The sequence below is a fragment of the Siphateles boraxobius genome, unplaced genomic scaffold (genome assembly GCF_051911475.1).
Source record: "Siphateles boraxobius isolate OS27281-9 unplaced genomic scaffold, OSU_SipBor_1 130, whole genome shotgun sequence".
In the NCBI taxonomy this organism is placed as follows: domain Eukaryota; kingdom Metazoa; phylum Chordata; class Actinopteri; order Cypriniformes; family Leuciscidae; genus Siphateles; species Siphateles boraxobius.
The window spans coordinates 11,757,744-11,772,852 of record NW_027508734.1 but is presented as its reverse complement, the minus strand read 5'-3'; the positions used below and the strand labels follow the sequence as shown (position 1 = coordinate 11,772,852).

At 37.0% G+C, this 15,109-nt stretch overlaps 2 protein-coding genes and 1 long non-coding RNA gene across 6 annotated transcripts; 2 read left to right on the top strand and 1 right to left on the bottom strand.

The window, feature by feature from the left end:
• Positions 1-727: 727 nt before the first annotated feature.
• Positions 728-2,519, bottom strand: LOC143736506 (hormonally up-regulated neu tumor-associated kinase homolog A-like). Its single transcript, XM_077227207.1, has 5 exons — positions 2,183-2,519; positions 1,664-1,864; positions 1,479-1,573; positions 1,203-1,253; positions 728-1,117 (listed from the first exon to the last, which is right to left on the bottom strand). Exons 1-5 carry the CDS (start codon positions 2,517-2,519, stop codon positions 728-730), a joined length of 1,074 nt encoding a protein of 357 aa, XP_077083322.1.
• Positions 2,520-7,572: 5,053 nt separating this feature from the next.
• mespaa (mesoderm posterior aa) lies at positions 7,573-8,955 on the top strand. The gene is made up of 2 exons (XM_077227263.1): positions 7,573-8,184; positions 8,817-8,955. The coding sequence occupies exons 1-2, from the start codon at positions 7,573-7,575 to the stop codon at positions 8,907-8,909; spliced, it is 705 nt and encodes a 234-aa protein (XP_077083378.1). The 3' UTR covers positions 8,910-8,955.
• A 1,098-nt stretch (positions 8,956-10,053) lies between these two features.
• LOC143736573 (uncharacterized) lies at positions 10,054-13,664 on the top strand. 4 transcript variants are annotated; one of them, XR_013203487.1, is made up of 6 exons: positions 10,054-10,104; positions 10,390-10,530; positions 10,824-10,866; positions 11,050-11,118; positions 12,124-12,225; positions 13,579-13,664. It is a non-coding gene; the product is annotated as an uncharacterized LOC143736573 (long non-coding RNA). The 4 variants fall into 4 exon arrangements; XR_013203489.1 differs by lacking the exon at positions 10,054-10,104 and having other exon boundaries at positions 10,338-10,530; positions 12,127-12,225; XR_013203486.1 differs by lacking the exon at positions 10,054-10,104 and having other exon boundaries at positions 10,338-10,530.
• The last annotated feature ends 1,445 nt before the right edge of the window (positions 13,665-15,109 follow it).

Below are 15,109 nucleotides of genomic sequence, written 5' to 3'. Positions count from 1 at the left end.
TCCGTCTCAGGCCCTTCATCTCATCCTAAGCTCTTGTTTTGGTGGATTTTTTCAACAAACGGAAAGAGATCTCTCTGAACAGATGACACTTCCGGAGTTGCATTTCATTACACTTAGAACAGGTGAGATTTACAAAATACATCTTAAATAGTTTTTAGCTCAGTACCTAAAACCATTTGTGTAGAATAATCCTGTCCAGACTAAGCCGATGCTCTGGGTTCTGCTGCAGAAGGGAGCAGATCAATTCGCAGCATTCTGTGAGAAAGATGGAGAGACAGACGTCTGATTATTACCGTTAACTTTACATCCGCTCTACTTTCATTATTCTAAGCTGTAAGATCTTCAGATCTGTAAGATTCCTGCATTATCTATACAGCCACCTCCTATAAAGCCTATGAAGTTTTGCATTAGAATTAGACTTGAAGTAATAAACCAATCACCTTCTGTCAAGTCAGGTTTGTACCAGGTGTTCATATTGGTCCTGTAGAAGTCGAAACTATCTGGAAAGTATCCACACACCATTCTGAACAAGAGGATCCCCAGAGACCAGACCGTCGCCGGCTTTCCGTGAAACTCGCCGTACATTCTGTACTCGGGAGGGCAGTACCTAATTGTGCCTGGAGGAAAGGGTGTTTGTCTGATGTGTAAGTCTCAACCACAGCATGTCTTCTTAGCATCCATTAGCATACGAGTGTTGACTTAACTAAATTCACAAGAGTTTTGAGAACTAATACACACCACAGTAACTCGTGTAGGCAGATTCTGTCAGGAGATCGCTGCATCCAAAGTCAATGAGTGTGACATCACGGTTCCTAACGTTTATCAGCAGGTTCTCTAATTTGATGTCGCCATGGTAAACTCCACGGCGACAGCACGCATCAGCGGCTAGTGTTGCCGACCACATGATGTGCCGCGCAATCTTCTCCTCAATGCTGCCGCCGTTGCGTTTCACAAACTCAAACACATCCATGCAGTGAGAGAAACGCTCGAGGACCATGACGTAGAAGTCCTCCTGGTCCTGCCAGTCCAGCAGCTTGATGATGTCCATCGCTGGACCTTTTTTACTGGCCAGGATTGTCAGAGCGACTTCTTTGGGAAGGGGTTCGGGATGATCAGGCTGAAAGAAAGAAACATTATGATGTCAGATTGTTTTAAATAGGGATTTAACTCAGACCGTCTGCTGAAAAATCACTACTACTCACAATGCTGATATATTCTGTGCTTTCCGTCTTTTGGATACATTTCACTGCCACCTGATGGACAAAACAAAAAGTGATTAATGTGTGTAGAGATCAAATCATAAATTCAAAGCAAGAATTTAAATCCTAACAGGTCAAGAAGAGCCCTAAATAGTGAATATATGTTACAGTAAGATGTCTTGCATGAGATAAAGTGAGATATCAAAGGATGAGAAATAATTCAGATCAAAAACAATTAGCTAAACTAGTAGTGGTAAGTAAAAAAAAGAAAAGTCAAACCTTCTGGCCATCCGCCAAACGAGTGCCTTCATAGACGGCACCAAATCCACCTTGCCCCAGCTTACAACCAATTGCATATCGGCAGTAAATGTCGTCTGTTAAAAGATGAAGAGAAGAAGACGATGTTTAGTGGTGCTTTGCAGATATTGTGAGATTATTGTTGGGGACTGTGGTAGGAAACTCACCCTCAGGTCTCATGTTCACTTGGTTACGGAGAGGAGACGTTTCGCCTGCTGTCAGACGGACTGGAGCGTCGTGGACTTGAGTTTGAAGCTCTTCTTGCACCAGAGGCTCAGCAGCGGGCAGGACTTCAGGATCATCGACAGGAGGTTCCTCGAGATCAATGACCTCTACAGATCTAGAGATGGACTGTAGAGACTTTTGATCTAAAGAGAATATCAGTACAAGTTAACTAGCAATCCATTAACTGGTAAAAAAAAAACTGATGTATTAGGAATAGCAATTCTTTGATATTAAAGTGAATTAAGCCACTAATTGTTCAGCTATCGATTTTTAAAGTACAAAGTAGCCTATAATACAAATTTTACACCTTTGAGGTTAGGCTACTTAATTATTTTATTATAAAGAAAGGAATAAAAAGTGTGTTTAAAACTATCTTACAGGGGCAGAAAAGTGTAAATTATGAAGTCACTTTTTCATGTAGGATATTAAATATATATTCTCATAACATGGTTGTCATTTACCGTCGGTACTTTTCCTGGATGTTTCCGTCTCTTGATCCTTCATCATGTCACCCTGATCTGAGCTCTTTTTTTCGGTGGATTCTTTCTTCCATCTGAAAGAGAGACTCTTAAAGAAGTTGCCCACTTTCTTTTTCTTCTTCTTCAGACGAGAGATGGGAAGCTGGTCTGCCTCTCCCTCAGACGTCTTCTTCTCGTCAGGCCGATGAGGAAGATGTTTCTCCCCCGTGCTGCTGCAGCCGCTGCTGGGGTTTGAGCCTGGTGTGCGGTCACGGTGATGGAGGTCGTGAACCTGCTCGCTATCCGTGAACGGTTGTACTCGTGAACTTCTGTGTCCCATAATGAATCGCTGTTGTGTATCAATCACACTAAAGCAGCTACAAACTCAGTAAACGAGCAAAGTGTGGAGAGTTACTATAACGCGCTACGTTCTAAAAAATAATTTTACTCTTTATGACGTCATAACGGCTCTGACGTCACTTAGCTGAGGGAAAAATGTCTGTTATGTTGTGTAGGCTAATGTTTCCTTTAAATATTAGGCTATATTAAAATGTTATGGTATCCTCATGCTTATAGAATTACATATGAATGACTGTACAATTTCTTTATAAAGGTTATTGAACGGTTTAGGCTACAGTTAATCAAATGCCTAAACGGCTAAATAGTTATAAACATTGTAGTTATTCTGCAAACTATTAAAAATAAATATGTATCAAGTATAATGTTTGCTAAATACATTTTGTAGAAAATTTTAACATTCGAAGTGATCAATTTTATAAAATTATACAAAACAGCGGCTACAACAGCAAGAAAATAGTAGCCTAACAAAGTTTTCTGTTGTGTAAAATAGCATAATAAATATAAAAATAGCTAAATAAATATTAATATATGTATATTTTTAATAAAAATAAAAATATATTAATATTTATTATTTTGCTATTTTATGTAGGCCTATATTTTCAAACACGATACGGGCTGCCATTCAGCGCTCTCGCACCACACGTCCATTTAAAAAAAGATCACAGAGCAAAGAGGACACAGACAATGCGCTAAATCACAAAAGCATCAGCTTTCATATTTTTGAAGTTTTATCACGAAATTCACAGGGTGACCACCCGTCCCGCTTTGCGTTGTAGGCGCACAGCATTTTCACCCCTTGTCCCACACGTCACATATTGAGAAAATGTCCCGCATTTTCATCAGTTTGTTGGTTTTTAATTATCATAAGTAAACGTGCATGTGTTCTATTGACTTTTTATTTAATTTATTCTTTTTGCGGCTTAATTTTTCATTACGCGTTGTCAAATTTCAATCTATTTAACAGAGCTTCGTCAGAAGTAGGCCTACAAATAGCCTAGCCTACAACAGCCGTTTTTTAAATCCTATCCAACGGTTGAAAGGACAGGAATGGGCCTAAACACGGTCACTAGGGTTTTGTGACGGCTGTCAATCAAAATGTGGAGCGGTTATTCACATCAGTCTATAACATTATGTCTAACGTGCTAGGAAGACTAGCCTGTCAACATGCTCCTCAACTATTCCTCCCGTATTCAGGATTAATTTGATAAATCCAAGTATAGTCCAAAAACCTGCCACTAGATGTCAGTAACGTCTTCGTGTGTAAAAGAACAGCAGTAGGCTAGCCTTCTTACGTAGCCTATTCAAAAGCAAAAAAGTTTACATTTTCATCCGCGTTGTTTCATGTGTGAATATAGGCTATTTATAATTTGTAGATTTAGGACTGTTTTACACAAGTAAAACTTTTGTTGTAAGACTGTATATTTTTACCACACTGTTACTATGGTAATGCGATGTTTTTTGGACATAAACCACATACTTTTATATTGCAAGGATGCGTTAAATTGATCGACATAGTGACAGTAGACCTTTACACTGACAAAAACACAAATCTTGTACCCTATTTAAAAACAATGCTGTTCTTTTGAAGAAAGAATCAGGCAAAAAAAAATGATTTTCATCATTGACAGTATAAAATGTTTCTTGAGCAGAAAACCAACATATTAGAAGGATTTCTGAAGGATCATGTGACACTGAAGAGAATACTGGAGTAATGATGCTAAAAAAAAAAGCAAAAAAGTCTAGCCATCACTGGAATAAATTACATTTTAAAATATTTTTAAACAAACAAAAAAAATCTTTGTATATTAATGTATTTCAGAAACACTCAAAAATCGTACCGACCCCAAACCTTAGCATGTAGTATATATAATGGCAAGGTTTCTGGACATATACGCCAGTTGGTATTCTTCAGTGTTCTCTTTTTCCATGCATATTGAAGCACTCTGTAAATACTATGGTAATCAGTCAGAACCATACATCAAAATATTACCAAATGATACACAACTGTTCCATGGTACTGCCAAATTAGTTCATTCTAAGCACTAATATATTCCCCAACATTAAGGCTCCCTCAAAAAACAATACAAGTTAAAAGTAAAACTAAAGTAGCCTATTTGGGCAAAATTGTTCATAAGTGATTTGTACCAGTTTTTGGATTATATTTCACCCTCATTAGATGTTTTCACATCTGTTTCCCTGTTTACAATGCTTTGCAACCAGATAATGTCTGATATGTTCTGTTTCAACGAATCCTGTAAATGCAAAGCTATTGAATCTGGCACAGGTCTGCATCATAATAAGCGAAGCAAATGTGACACATCCTGGGTGTTTTATCTAAAACAATAACCAAAAGGAAATTACTTTGATCACAAATATTAGTTATTCTGTGTGTTGTAGAATATCCCATCTAAGCACCAGGCATGATCCTTCAGATGTGATGTGTATTCAGATGGTGACAAGTGAAGCTTATTGTTGCTAATGAAGTTCAACTGCATGTGAAAAGCCAGTCACGCCACTAAGTCTAGCCACAAATCTAGCTTTTGAGACCCCCCTCACATTACATAATGTGAGTGAGCTGCATTTTAAATGCATAGAACAGTTGTGTGTGAATTACAGTAGGTTGTGGAATTAGCCCACAAAGTTTATTTTGGCAGCTAATAAGGGATATTTGATGTGCAAATCCCAATGTCAAATACACACATTCAGCTCTTTCATCTTGGAAGGCAAATACACAATTAAAATGTGTGAATGTGTAACAATCACGTGTTAATCGGCTCATAATCACATGGGTGTTAAACTAAGTTAGAGGAAATCCCCCAAATTAGGTTAGAAATGACACCCTCTCATTCTGGTAGGTTAGTCAGGTTTATCACATTTTAATATCTTCAATCTACACTCCTAGAAAAAAAAGGTTTCATGGGGTTCTATATAGAACTAAATACAATGATCATGATGGGAACCCCTCAAATGTTCTATGAAGCACCAGACAGAACGCTTAATGGTTCTATATAGAACTTTTTCTTCTAAGGGTGTTTACAGGGCAGTGCTGTACTAAAAACTGAAAAGTTTTTTCTTAGCTTACAGACGACCCAGTTGTCCAAACGATCCCCATTAGTTGAAAAACGACTAAACGCTGTATTATTAATTTCAGTGCAGTTTTCGGCGATACCACTTTGTAAAGATAAACTACGCGCATATAGACTGCACGTCTAATACTCGTGTACATGATGTCACCGTTTTCACAAATTCGCGTTTTTTTAGTTTACACGGTGACGATAACAGTATAGTTTTCAAAAACTTGCACCTTGAATCCTGTTTTCAAAAGGTTGCGTTTTCAGGCCCCCAAAACGCTGTTGTCGTGTTGGCTAAATGAACAGCCAAAACGGTTAAGTTTAGTTTTTTTTGTTCGCTAAAAACCAGAATGCCTGTCAGGAATAATGTTGGAATAGCCTACATGAGAACTTAGATTCCTGTAAACATTTCTGAGGTGTAACTTCACACCTATGATTGAGAAACTACACATTGAGAAACTATCTTAAATGTAGATAAAATTGACATTTAAAATCGTTTAAAAGCATCAATTGTGGTCAAATTTTTTGAGCACATCGCTAAAACCTTTTAGATAACATTAAAATGTATATAATTGTGTGTATGTGTGTCTCTGTTGATGCAGGAGTCAAATGCGACACTTCTGTTTGTGGGAACTGCGGTCACTGATCTCGTCCACCACCATCATCTGCTTCATCACTACAGGAGCCCTAAGAAGGTGTCATATTCAGACCCCTGAGGTCAAAATTTCATGTCTGGCTAAGAACACAATCAAAGTGGTGTTAATCATGTTAACTTGAAGGAATGGCTGTGATGTGATTGTGTTTTTCTCATGGTCCTTTTCACACATATTTTGATCGAAGCCAGATCAACTATATTTTATCTGTTGGTAGAGCTACTGTGTTTGTCAGTCAGTGGAGGATTTGGATTCGTTATCTGAATCAAACATGTTACCTGCACTGGACCTTGAAATATCCAGATATGTCTGGACTCTTCATGAGAAATACACATAAGCACAGATATAAGTTCTTCATTATGGCTGGTCAGCTTCAGAGAGAGTGCTGCACTAAAGCAAAACTTCTCTGAAATGCTGTATAGATGCGAATCAAGACATGTTCTGCATTTAAAAATTCAACTCTTTGTACTAGGTAGTTAAAGGGATAGTTCAGCCAAATATACAAATGTGTCATCATTTACTCACTCTCATGGTGTTTCAAACCTGTATGAGTTTCTTACTTCTGTTGAACACGAAGGAAGATATTTTAAAGTAACCAGACAGTAACCAGGACTGTACCCATATTTAAAAAATCTAATTGAAAAATATTTTAAAGAAAGTTGGTAACGGTAAAAATATTTTAAAGAAAGTTGGTAATCAGACTGTTGACAGCACCCAATGTCTTTCCTAGTAGAAAAAAATACTATGGAAGTCATTGGGTGCTGTCAACTGTCTGATTACCAACTTTCTTTAAAATATTTTCTCCTGTGTTCAACTCATACAGGTTTGAAACAACTTGAGGTTAAGTAATGTCAAAATTTTCATTTTTGGGTGAACTATCCCTTTAACAAAATAACCTGGGCATCATGAGGTCACTGATCAGTATTGCGTATATGTTTTTCAGTATTTGTAACCACATTTTAGCTTTCTTTTGGTTCACTTATAATTTTCCGGTGTGACAAATAATTTGAAGTACAAATACAAATATTCAGTGTAGTTGCTCTACTATAGTATGTATGTATCTATCAATCTATCTATCTATCATTAAACTTGCAAGGGTTGTGAAACTCGGGCTGTTTCTGGACGTCACACCTCACATCTGAGGCTGGAGAAGCTGCTCTTTCCCACAGACCCCCTACTTCTGGTGTCACTTCTCCTCTCAAGTACTGACTGGAATCCTAAGAGGTGCCAACTCGCACCTCACGGAGGATATATACAGGAAGAACATGGCCAGCCAGCAACCACAACCTCATTCAGCAAATCTAGAGCCATGGATATCTCCAGTTCTGCTCTTCAGCTCCAAGACAACAGCGCTTTCCTTTTTGGCTGCGAGAACATTCTGGATCCGAGCTACGGCGTATCAGATGCGGGCTACTACAGCGCCGGTAGCAGCCTGTCTCCAACCTCTTCCATAGATTCCTGTGGCTTCTCCCCTCCAGCATACTCTTGCGGAGCGGGACACAACATACTTCCGGTCTTCCCACTGGACAGCAGCACCACCCAGGAGAAGAACAAGGGCCAGCCACCCAAGAGAACCGGGCGGCCAAGGTCAAAATTCCCTGGAGTGAAGCGGGAGACCGCAAGTGAACGGGAGAAGCTGAGGATGAGGGATCTGACCAAAGCTCTTCAGTATCTCAGGACGTACCTTCCTCCATCAGTGGCTCCTGCCGGAAAAACCCTGACCAAGATTGAGACGCTACGGCTCACTATCCAGTACATCTCCAGTCTGTCCGCTCAGCTTGAGTTCAGTGAAGACGAGGCAAATCGTGGAAATCAGGCCGAGGTCGTCACCGCATCCACCGTGTTTGACAACTTCAGTGCGGCCCCTTCAGTTCCTCAAAGTTTACCAGCTCAGCAGTTCCCATCTATGACTTGTTTTCAGGTACAGTACATGTTACTTAAATACTATTTATATACTATTATTATTACTACTACTAGCCTACTATTTATTATTAACTATTTAAATATGTAGTAAATTTAAACTTTATAGGCAATATTGTACTTTAATTGTTGTCTATGTTATTTTAGTTTAGTTGAGATACTATTATGTTTTTTATTCAAAGTTTAAATTAATAACAATTTAAATATATTTTCCTTTTATCTTTTTGATAATGTTTTTTATCATTAGTTTTTTTTGTCTATATTAATTTTATTATGGTTTTATTTATTTTACTACATCAAGTTAAACTAATTGAAAATGAGAAATGTTTACTTGGCAATAATAAAAAAATTAAATATAAGTGTAAGTTTTTTGTGAATATATTTTATTTTTAGTTAACATTTATTTTATTTCAAGGTACAAACATTTTTTTTTTCATGTTTTTAGTTTTGGTTTTAGCGTTAGTTTACTATAATAATCTTGGTTGTTGTACTGTGTAAAAAAAAAAACATTGACCATATTTCATTTTTAATAGTAATAACAATTGAATAAAAATTTAAAACAATGAAAATAAGGTATATATGAAAAATGCTCCTGTTCTTTTTCTTAACTTGATCTGCATTTTATATTTCCAGACTCAGAATCCAGTCGAAGGCGATTTCCTTTCATTCCCAGCTCAGGATTTCTGGATTCCCCAGCAACACAATTTCTTCCATGGACAGTGCTGATCTGATTAAAATAGACTGAAATGTAAAACCTGAATGCAAATATTAATCTGTGCAATGTCTGTAAGATAATGAAAATTAAAGAATTTATTTTTGTATGTTTGTATAGCTATTTATATTTTTGTATGTTAAAAATATATTAGTATTTATCAATTGTATTTTTTCCCCTGGCAAATAAAGCCTTGAAAAATCTTACATCACTTGTTTGAGTCGTTTTTTAACTTTATATACAAATGATTTATAGTGTGCCCGTTATTCAACACAAACCATAAAGCACAACCTAATGAGAGACAGCTGGGTGATGGTCATTCCTCGATGTAATTCACATGTTTAAGGAAACCCTCCTGCAGAGCGAGCATTAATGTGGGCAGGATAGTAAACTAACTCTGGCAGGTGATATCCTTTAATAACCCTCAGATTGTAAACAAAGCTCCATGGGGCTCTTCCTCTGAAATGCAAGAATCTGATAACTCGTTCAACCAATTCAGCATTTGCCTGTAAACAGTCACATGATGTGTTTCTTAATGCAACATAGACCTATTATATTTTAAAGTCACCATGAAATCAAAATTAACAATTCTTATTTTTTATGGAATATTGCAGCATTTATTATAAATTATTTATATGTCCACATAGTTTTTTTAATATTCATGTGCCATCGTAATCTTTAATCAAAATAACTTCCCCTCCCTCTTGCAGCGACATCTCTTCTCTGATAACGTGTTTACTGGCGTGATGGCGGGGCAACCTGTCACTCACATGGGATCCACCAATAGCAAACCACAACAATCCAATCAAATCCCGATGGACAAAAATCCACAAGTCACAATCTACATTGTAAGTCTACATTATACAAGATAATCACAACTGCCGTTTCATGCTGACTTTAAGTACCCATGGTGCCAGCAACAAGGCGGTGTTTTGAGTATCTCAGGATGCCACATACATACACAGTAAAATCGCCAGTGTAAAAATTCCAGTGTTAAAAGTTATAAATTCCTAAAGAGTTAAATTAACAATCTACAATGTTAAAAAGTACTCCTCTTCAGTGTAATTACAGGGTGCTACGTAGTGTAATTTTATTTTTACACTGAAAGTGCAAAAAACCGCGCCGAATTATATTGACTCCGCCCCTCGATGACTGCTGCTGCTGCCTCGCAAGACGACAACGCCATTTTATCTTCATGCGACCGAGACGGTAGGTTGAATTGCTTTTCTCTTTCTAAAATTAAATAGTAAATGCATTTATTAACATTTTTAGTAAACTATGGTGGTGAACACATTTAGAAATGAGTAATTGCGCGTTTTTGTATGGATTAAGGAAGCTCGTCAAGTTCATGAGATGCAGAGATGTACAGAAGAAAAAAGTAGAAAACATTTCTCATTCCGATTTAATTCAAACTTTTAAAATACATTTGTTGGAATGTGCTTACAATTTGTTATGTATATATATTTAGCTTCTTTCATTTTGGTTTGTTGACAGCCTTCATGAAAGTAAGCATTCCCGCCTCCAGTCGCGCCGAGGCCTGGGTTTACGACGAGCCTGGCACTGAAGCTGATGAGGAGGTCTGAAGCAGCACTATTTGGGCTTTTTTTCTGCGCAGATGAGAGAATTCTTAAAATGGTAATACATTTTATATATTTGTTTTGTGTGTATAAAAGTAGCTGTGTTATACATTAAAACGTTAACCATTCCGTTTTCGTGACGCATGCGCATTATTAACGCAGTCAATGTTTAACGTTAAGTGTGAATGACATAACTTAATCTCTATGTTACTTGTTCTTAGCAGCACTGAATATCATGTCGTCATATCTGCGTCAAGACACAAACTTCCTACCATCAAGTTTTTTTTTTTATGACAGTTAAATTCAAACATTGTAAAAGTGAGCTAATCTATAAATCCGTCTGTCTTCCAGTTCAGTTTACAGGTATTTGCGTGAGCACTGGCAGAGCATACAGGTACTTTAGCTTGAAATCAGTCTTTATCAATTCATACTGCATGTTATTATAAATGATGTACTAACTATTTATCTGTCTGTATTTTATTAATATGAATCTGTATTTTCTGTTCACATTATAAATAACATTAACAAATTATGGGTCAAATAAATTCTAAACAACATGTCTTTAAATCGAATGAAGGAAACTCCTCTTATGAGATTGCAACAGAAGTGAAGAAAGCAACAGAATGCTTAAGATTAATCCATAATTGTGAGTATCATTAGCCTATATTTTATTCTATGTGCAGTACAAATTTTAATACATGACAAATGAACATGAAAAATCTAAACCTAACTGGGCAACCACACAATGCCTTTGTTCAGACCTGGAATTTACATGTGTCGTTGGTGATTGATTTGTCTTGATTGTCAAAATGGCATAGTGATTGATGTGTCATCATGAATTGTGTAAATTCAAGATATTAAACTGCAAAAAGTTAAAGGGTTAGTTGACCCAAAAGTGTAAAATTGTCTTTTCTCACCCTCATGTCATTCCAAACCCGGAAAGACTTTCGTTCATCTTCGAAACTCAAATGAATGTATTTTAAATCTGAGTGACTTCTGTCCCTCCATTGACAGTCCACGCAACTACCATTTTGACGCTTCAAAAAGGTCATAAATGGTTCATAAAACTAACCTATATGAATTGAGCGGTTTAGTCCAATTTTTCTGAAGAGACTCGATCGCTTTGTGATAAATAGATTGAATTTAGACTTTTATTCACATATAAACATTAATCAAAAAACATAAACAGAAGAAAAATTAAATTTGGACTAAACTGCTTGGTTCATATGGATTAGTTTTAAGATGTCTTTATGAACTTTTAAAAGCGTCAAAGTGGTAGTTGCGTAGCTGTCAGTGGAGGGACAGAAAGCTCTCAGATTTCATCAAAAAGATCTTCATTTGTGTTTCAAAGACAAAAGAAAGTCTTGCGGGTTTGGAACGACATGAGGGTGAGTAAATTACAGAATTAAAATTTTTGGGTGAACTAACCCTCTATTAAAAGAATGTGGCCTAGACCTCATCAGAACAATCGAATCTCAATGCGTCTTGGGGGCGTTTACACCTGTACTTCGAGTTGTTCACTTGTGCGTCACCCAAGATGAATGTTAATGCCAGGTGTGAACGGCACTACTCTGCCCGGCACTGAGAGAGATTGGGTTGTCATTATGCTATGTAACTGTTGATGTTTTTTTGTTTTTTGATTTTTGGTTAGAAGACCTCAACTAAGTTCCTGGAAAGGCTTCTCCCAAGAGCTTCAAGGACCTGATTGACTCTGCAGAATCTGTTGTGAAAGATGATGAAACTGATGATTCAGGTTAGACTATAATTCAGAATAAGATTATCTATATGCGCACATGCATTTTTTGCTGAAGTTGTCACATCTGTAATTTAGAATGGGGAAGCGATCTTGCATCAATTTGTCTCCTCCTTGATTTGATTCCACCATCACCACAAGGTTGCAAGAGACCTGGAAAGATGTGCTCATATCAAGCTGAAAAACACCTGGTTGTCTTCAAAAAGGTAAATTTGGGCATTTCTGTCACTATTTACATTACATTTATTCATTTAGCAGACGCTTTTATCCAAAGCGACTTACAAATGAGAACAATACAGAAGCAGTTAAACTAACAGTAGGACATAGAGGGAATGCATTAACGTCACTTTCCCGCCGGAACACGCCCCCTCAGCCGGACTGAGTGGCAGAAGAGCAGCTGCGTGACTGGATTTAATAGGGGAAACTGCGAAAACGCAAGTAAAACAAACGATTATCAGTTTAAACTAAAGATTGGACTCAATATAGTGTTCCTTACAACTTACTAAAGATCCAGTGAGCCATGGATATTGACATGCAGCCAGGAATCGTGTTTCCTGACATTTATATGTGCCTGATTTCGACACCAGGGAAATACATACAGCAAATTTGCCTGTGAATGCTTTATATAAATACAAAATAGGCAGGTCTAAATCCAGGTGATCACTTATATCAATGTTATATATATCATCATATCGTCTAGACTTAAAACTTGTATAGTTTTTTTGTCAGTGTTTATTTAAAAATGTCAAATTATACAGAATATACAGTGGTAAATATTTGATTGATGAGTTGTCACTGCAATATATAACAATACAATATATAGAGAATGATTTTACCACTAAATCCAGCATATTGACACAAAAAGGATAACTGCAAATCCACCTTTCGCTGCCTGGAGTCCAGTTGTTTCTATGAATTGCAGCGATCTATTTGCTTCTCTGTTCTGTAGCTTTAGGTAGTCTGTAAAAATATACCTCATATTTCTTGTCAAATCTAGTTGTACAGTCAGTCTCAAAGCTCTTTCCCGTTTTAGACGCGTTTTGTGTGTTTTTCCGCAGCATTCACACTGAAAACCAATGCTGCCGCTCAGTCTTTCTGCCACTCAGTGAGCGGAACAGCAGTGACTTCCGCTTACTGTGACGTCATGCGCATTCCCTCTATACGTAAGTGCTATAACCCCTCTCATTTTAATTTTAGTGCAGTTTTTTTTTATTTTTTTTTATATATAATAGAAGAGAAGAGAATTTATTGTCTGCCTCAAAATATTGCCATTTGGGTTGACTGTATTGTGGAAAACTATAAAGACGGCCAATTGGAGAGCTGACTTTGATTTGTTATTTTTGTCTTTGGCAGAGACCAGCATACAAAAACACCTTGATTGCATTGAACCGACCACACAGCATACCTGCTCGCTGCCGGTGGCAATAAACTCAAATACTACTACTGCATTCATGGATGGTACACAACTGTCGACAAGTAGTTTTCTGCAATCTTGTTCAAATCTACCTGTCATATTTGTTCATGTCTTGGCAAATTAGATGATGTTATGCTTTTTTAATTTATTTTTATTTTTTTGCTTTTTCTTTGCAACTCCTCATGAATGTGATAATTTGACCTTTTCACATCTGGCATATGTTTTAAAGGAGCCACTTTGCCCATTTGTTGAATAAACTTTGGATTTGTACATCTGTCTGAAGACTCTTGATTTTATGTCTGATCTTGTACATTAACACTATAATAATGTAAATTGTTTTTGCACTGAACAGAATACTTTATAAATGACACTTATAGTGTAATCCAATGGATTTAAATCAACACCAGGGGTGTTAAAACCCCATGGTGTAAAAATTGTAAGTGTAACACTTGACACTCGCAGTGTAATTTTTCTACACTGTACGGTGCTATATTAACACTGTAAATTCAACACTACGAACAGTGTACTTTTTACTCTAGATAGAGTGGGACCATATATGATCCGGAGTAGTGTTAAAATTAACACTTTAAGTGTTAATTTGACACTGCGTTTTTTACTGTGTATCAGTTTGCACAGCAAAAAAAATCCTTGCTGTGAATTTGTTAAAGATAAGTACCATTAGTGACGTGTGTGACAGCTGTTCTTCAATGTCCATTTATGTCGTAAGAGTCTTAAAGGTGACAAGTCTGCAGCTGCTTTCAGACCCCATAATAATGAATGACTTCCTCACCCTCCCTTCCTCCCATTTGTGCAGTCTTGTCTACTTCCTCTGTTGAGTCCCTAATGACACAGAAGAATTAACCGCGTTCATCAACTTACGAGAATCACAATCTCTACAGAATGTGCTGTTACATCTTGGCCTGTGTTATGGGTGGTCCATTCCACCATTAACTTTTCAAGTTGTATGTGCAAAATAAGTATGTTTCCCATTAATTTCCTCCATAGATGTTTTAGAAACAACAACACCTAGATACACACATATACTGATATTCCTATTATTATGAGGACACTCCATAGACGTAATACACTTTTTTTTTACTGTACGAACTATATGCTAGCCCTAAACCTACCATCACAGAAAATTTTGAGAATTTTTACATTTTCAGAAAACAGTTTCATTTGATTCATAAGCTGTTTTCCTCATGGAGACCAAAAATGTCCCACAAGGTCAAAAATGATTGGTATTACTACTATAATTGTGGGGACATTTGGCCCCCATAACCATTTACCAGGCACACACACGTTGGGTTTTCATGTTTTATGGGGACCTTCCATTTTATACTGTACAAACTTTATATTCTATCCCCTAACCCCAAGCACAACTCTCACAGAAAACGTTCTACATTTAAAAAAAAAAACGGAGACCAAAACATTTCCCCCTACGTTATGGGGAAAAATGTCCCCACAAAG

Coding starts and splice junctions, on each gene's coding strand:
- mespaa (XM_077227263.1), top strand. CDS start 7,573: ATGGATATCTCCAGTTCTGCTCTTCAGCTCCAAGACAACAGCGCTTTC. Junction 8,185..8,816: donor CATCTATGACTTGTTTTCAG/GTACAGTACATG, acceptor TTATATTTCCAG/ACTCAGAATCCAGTCGAAGG.
- LOC143736506 (XM_077227207.1), bottom strand. CDS start 2,519: ATGGGACACAGAAGTTCACGAGTACAACCGTTCACGGATAGCGAGCAG. Junction 1,865..2,182: donor ATCCAGGAAAAGTACCGACG/GTAAATGACAAC, acceptor TATTCTCTTTAG/ATCAAAAGTCTCTACAGTCC. Junction 1,574..1,663: donor AGTGAACATGAGACCTGAGG/GTGAGTTTCCTA, acceptor ATCTTTTAACAG/ACGACATTTACTGCCGATAT.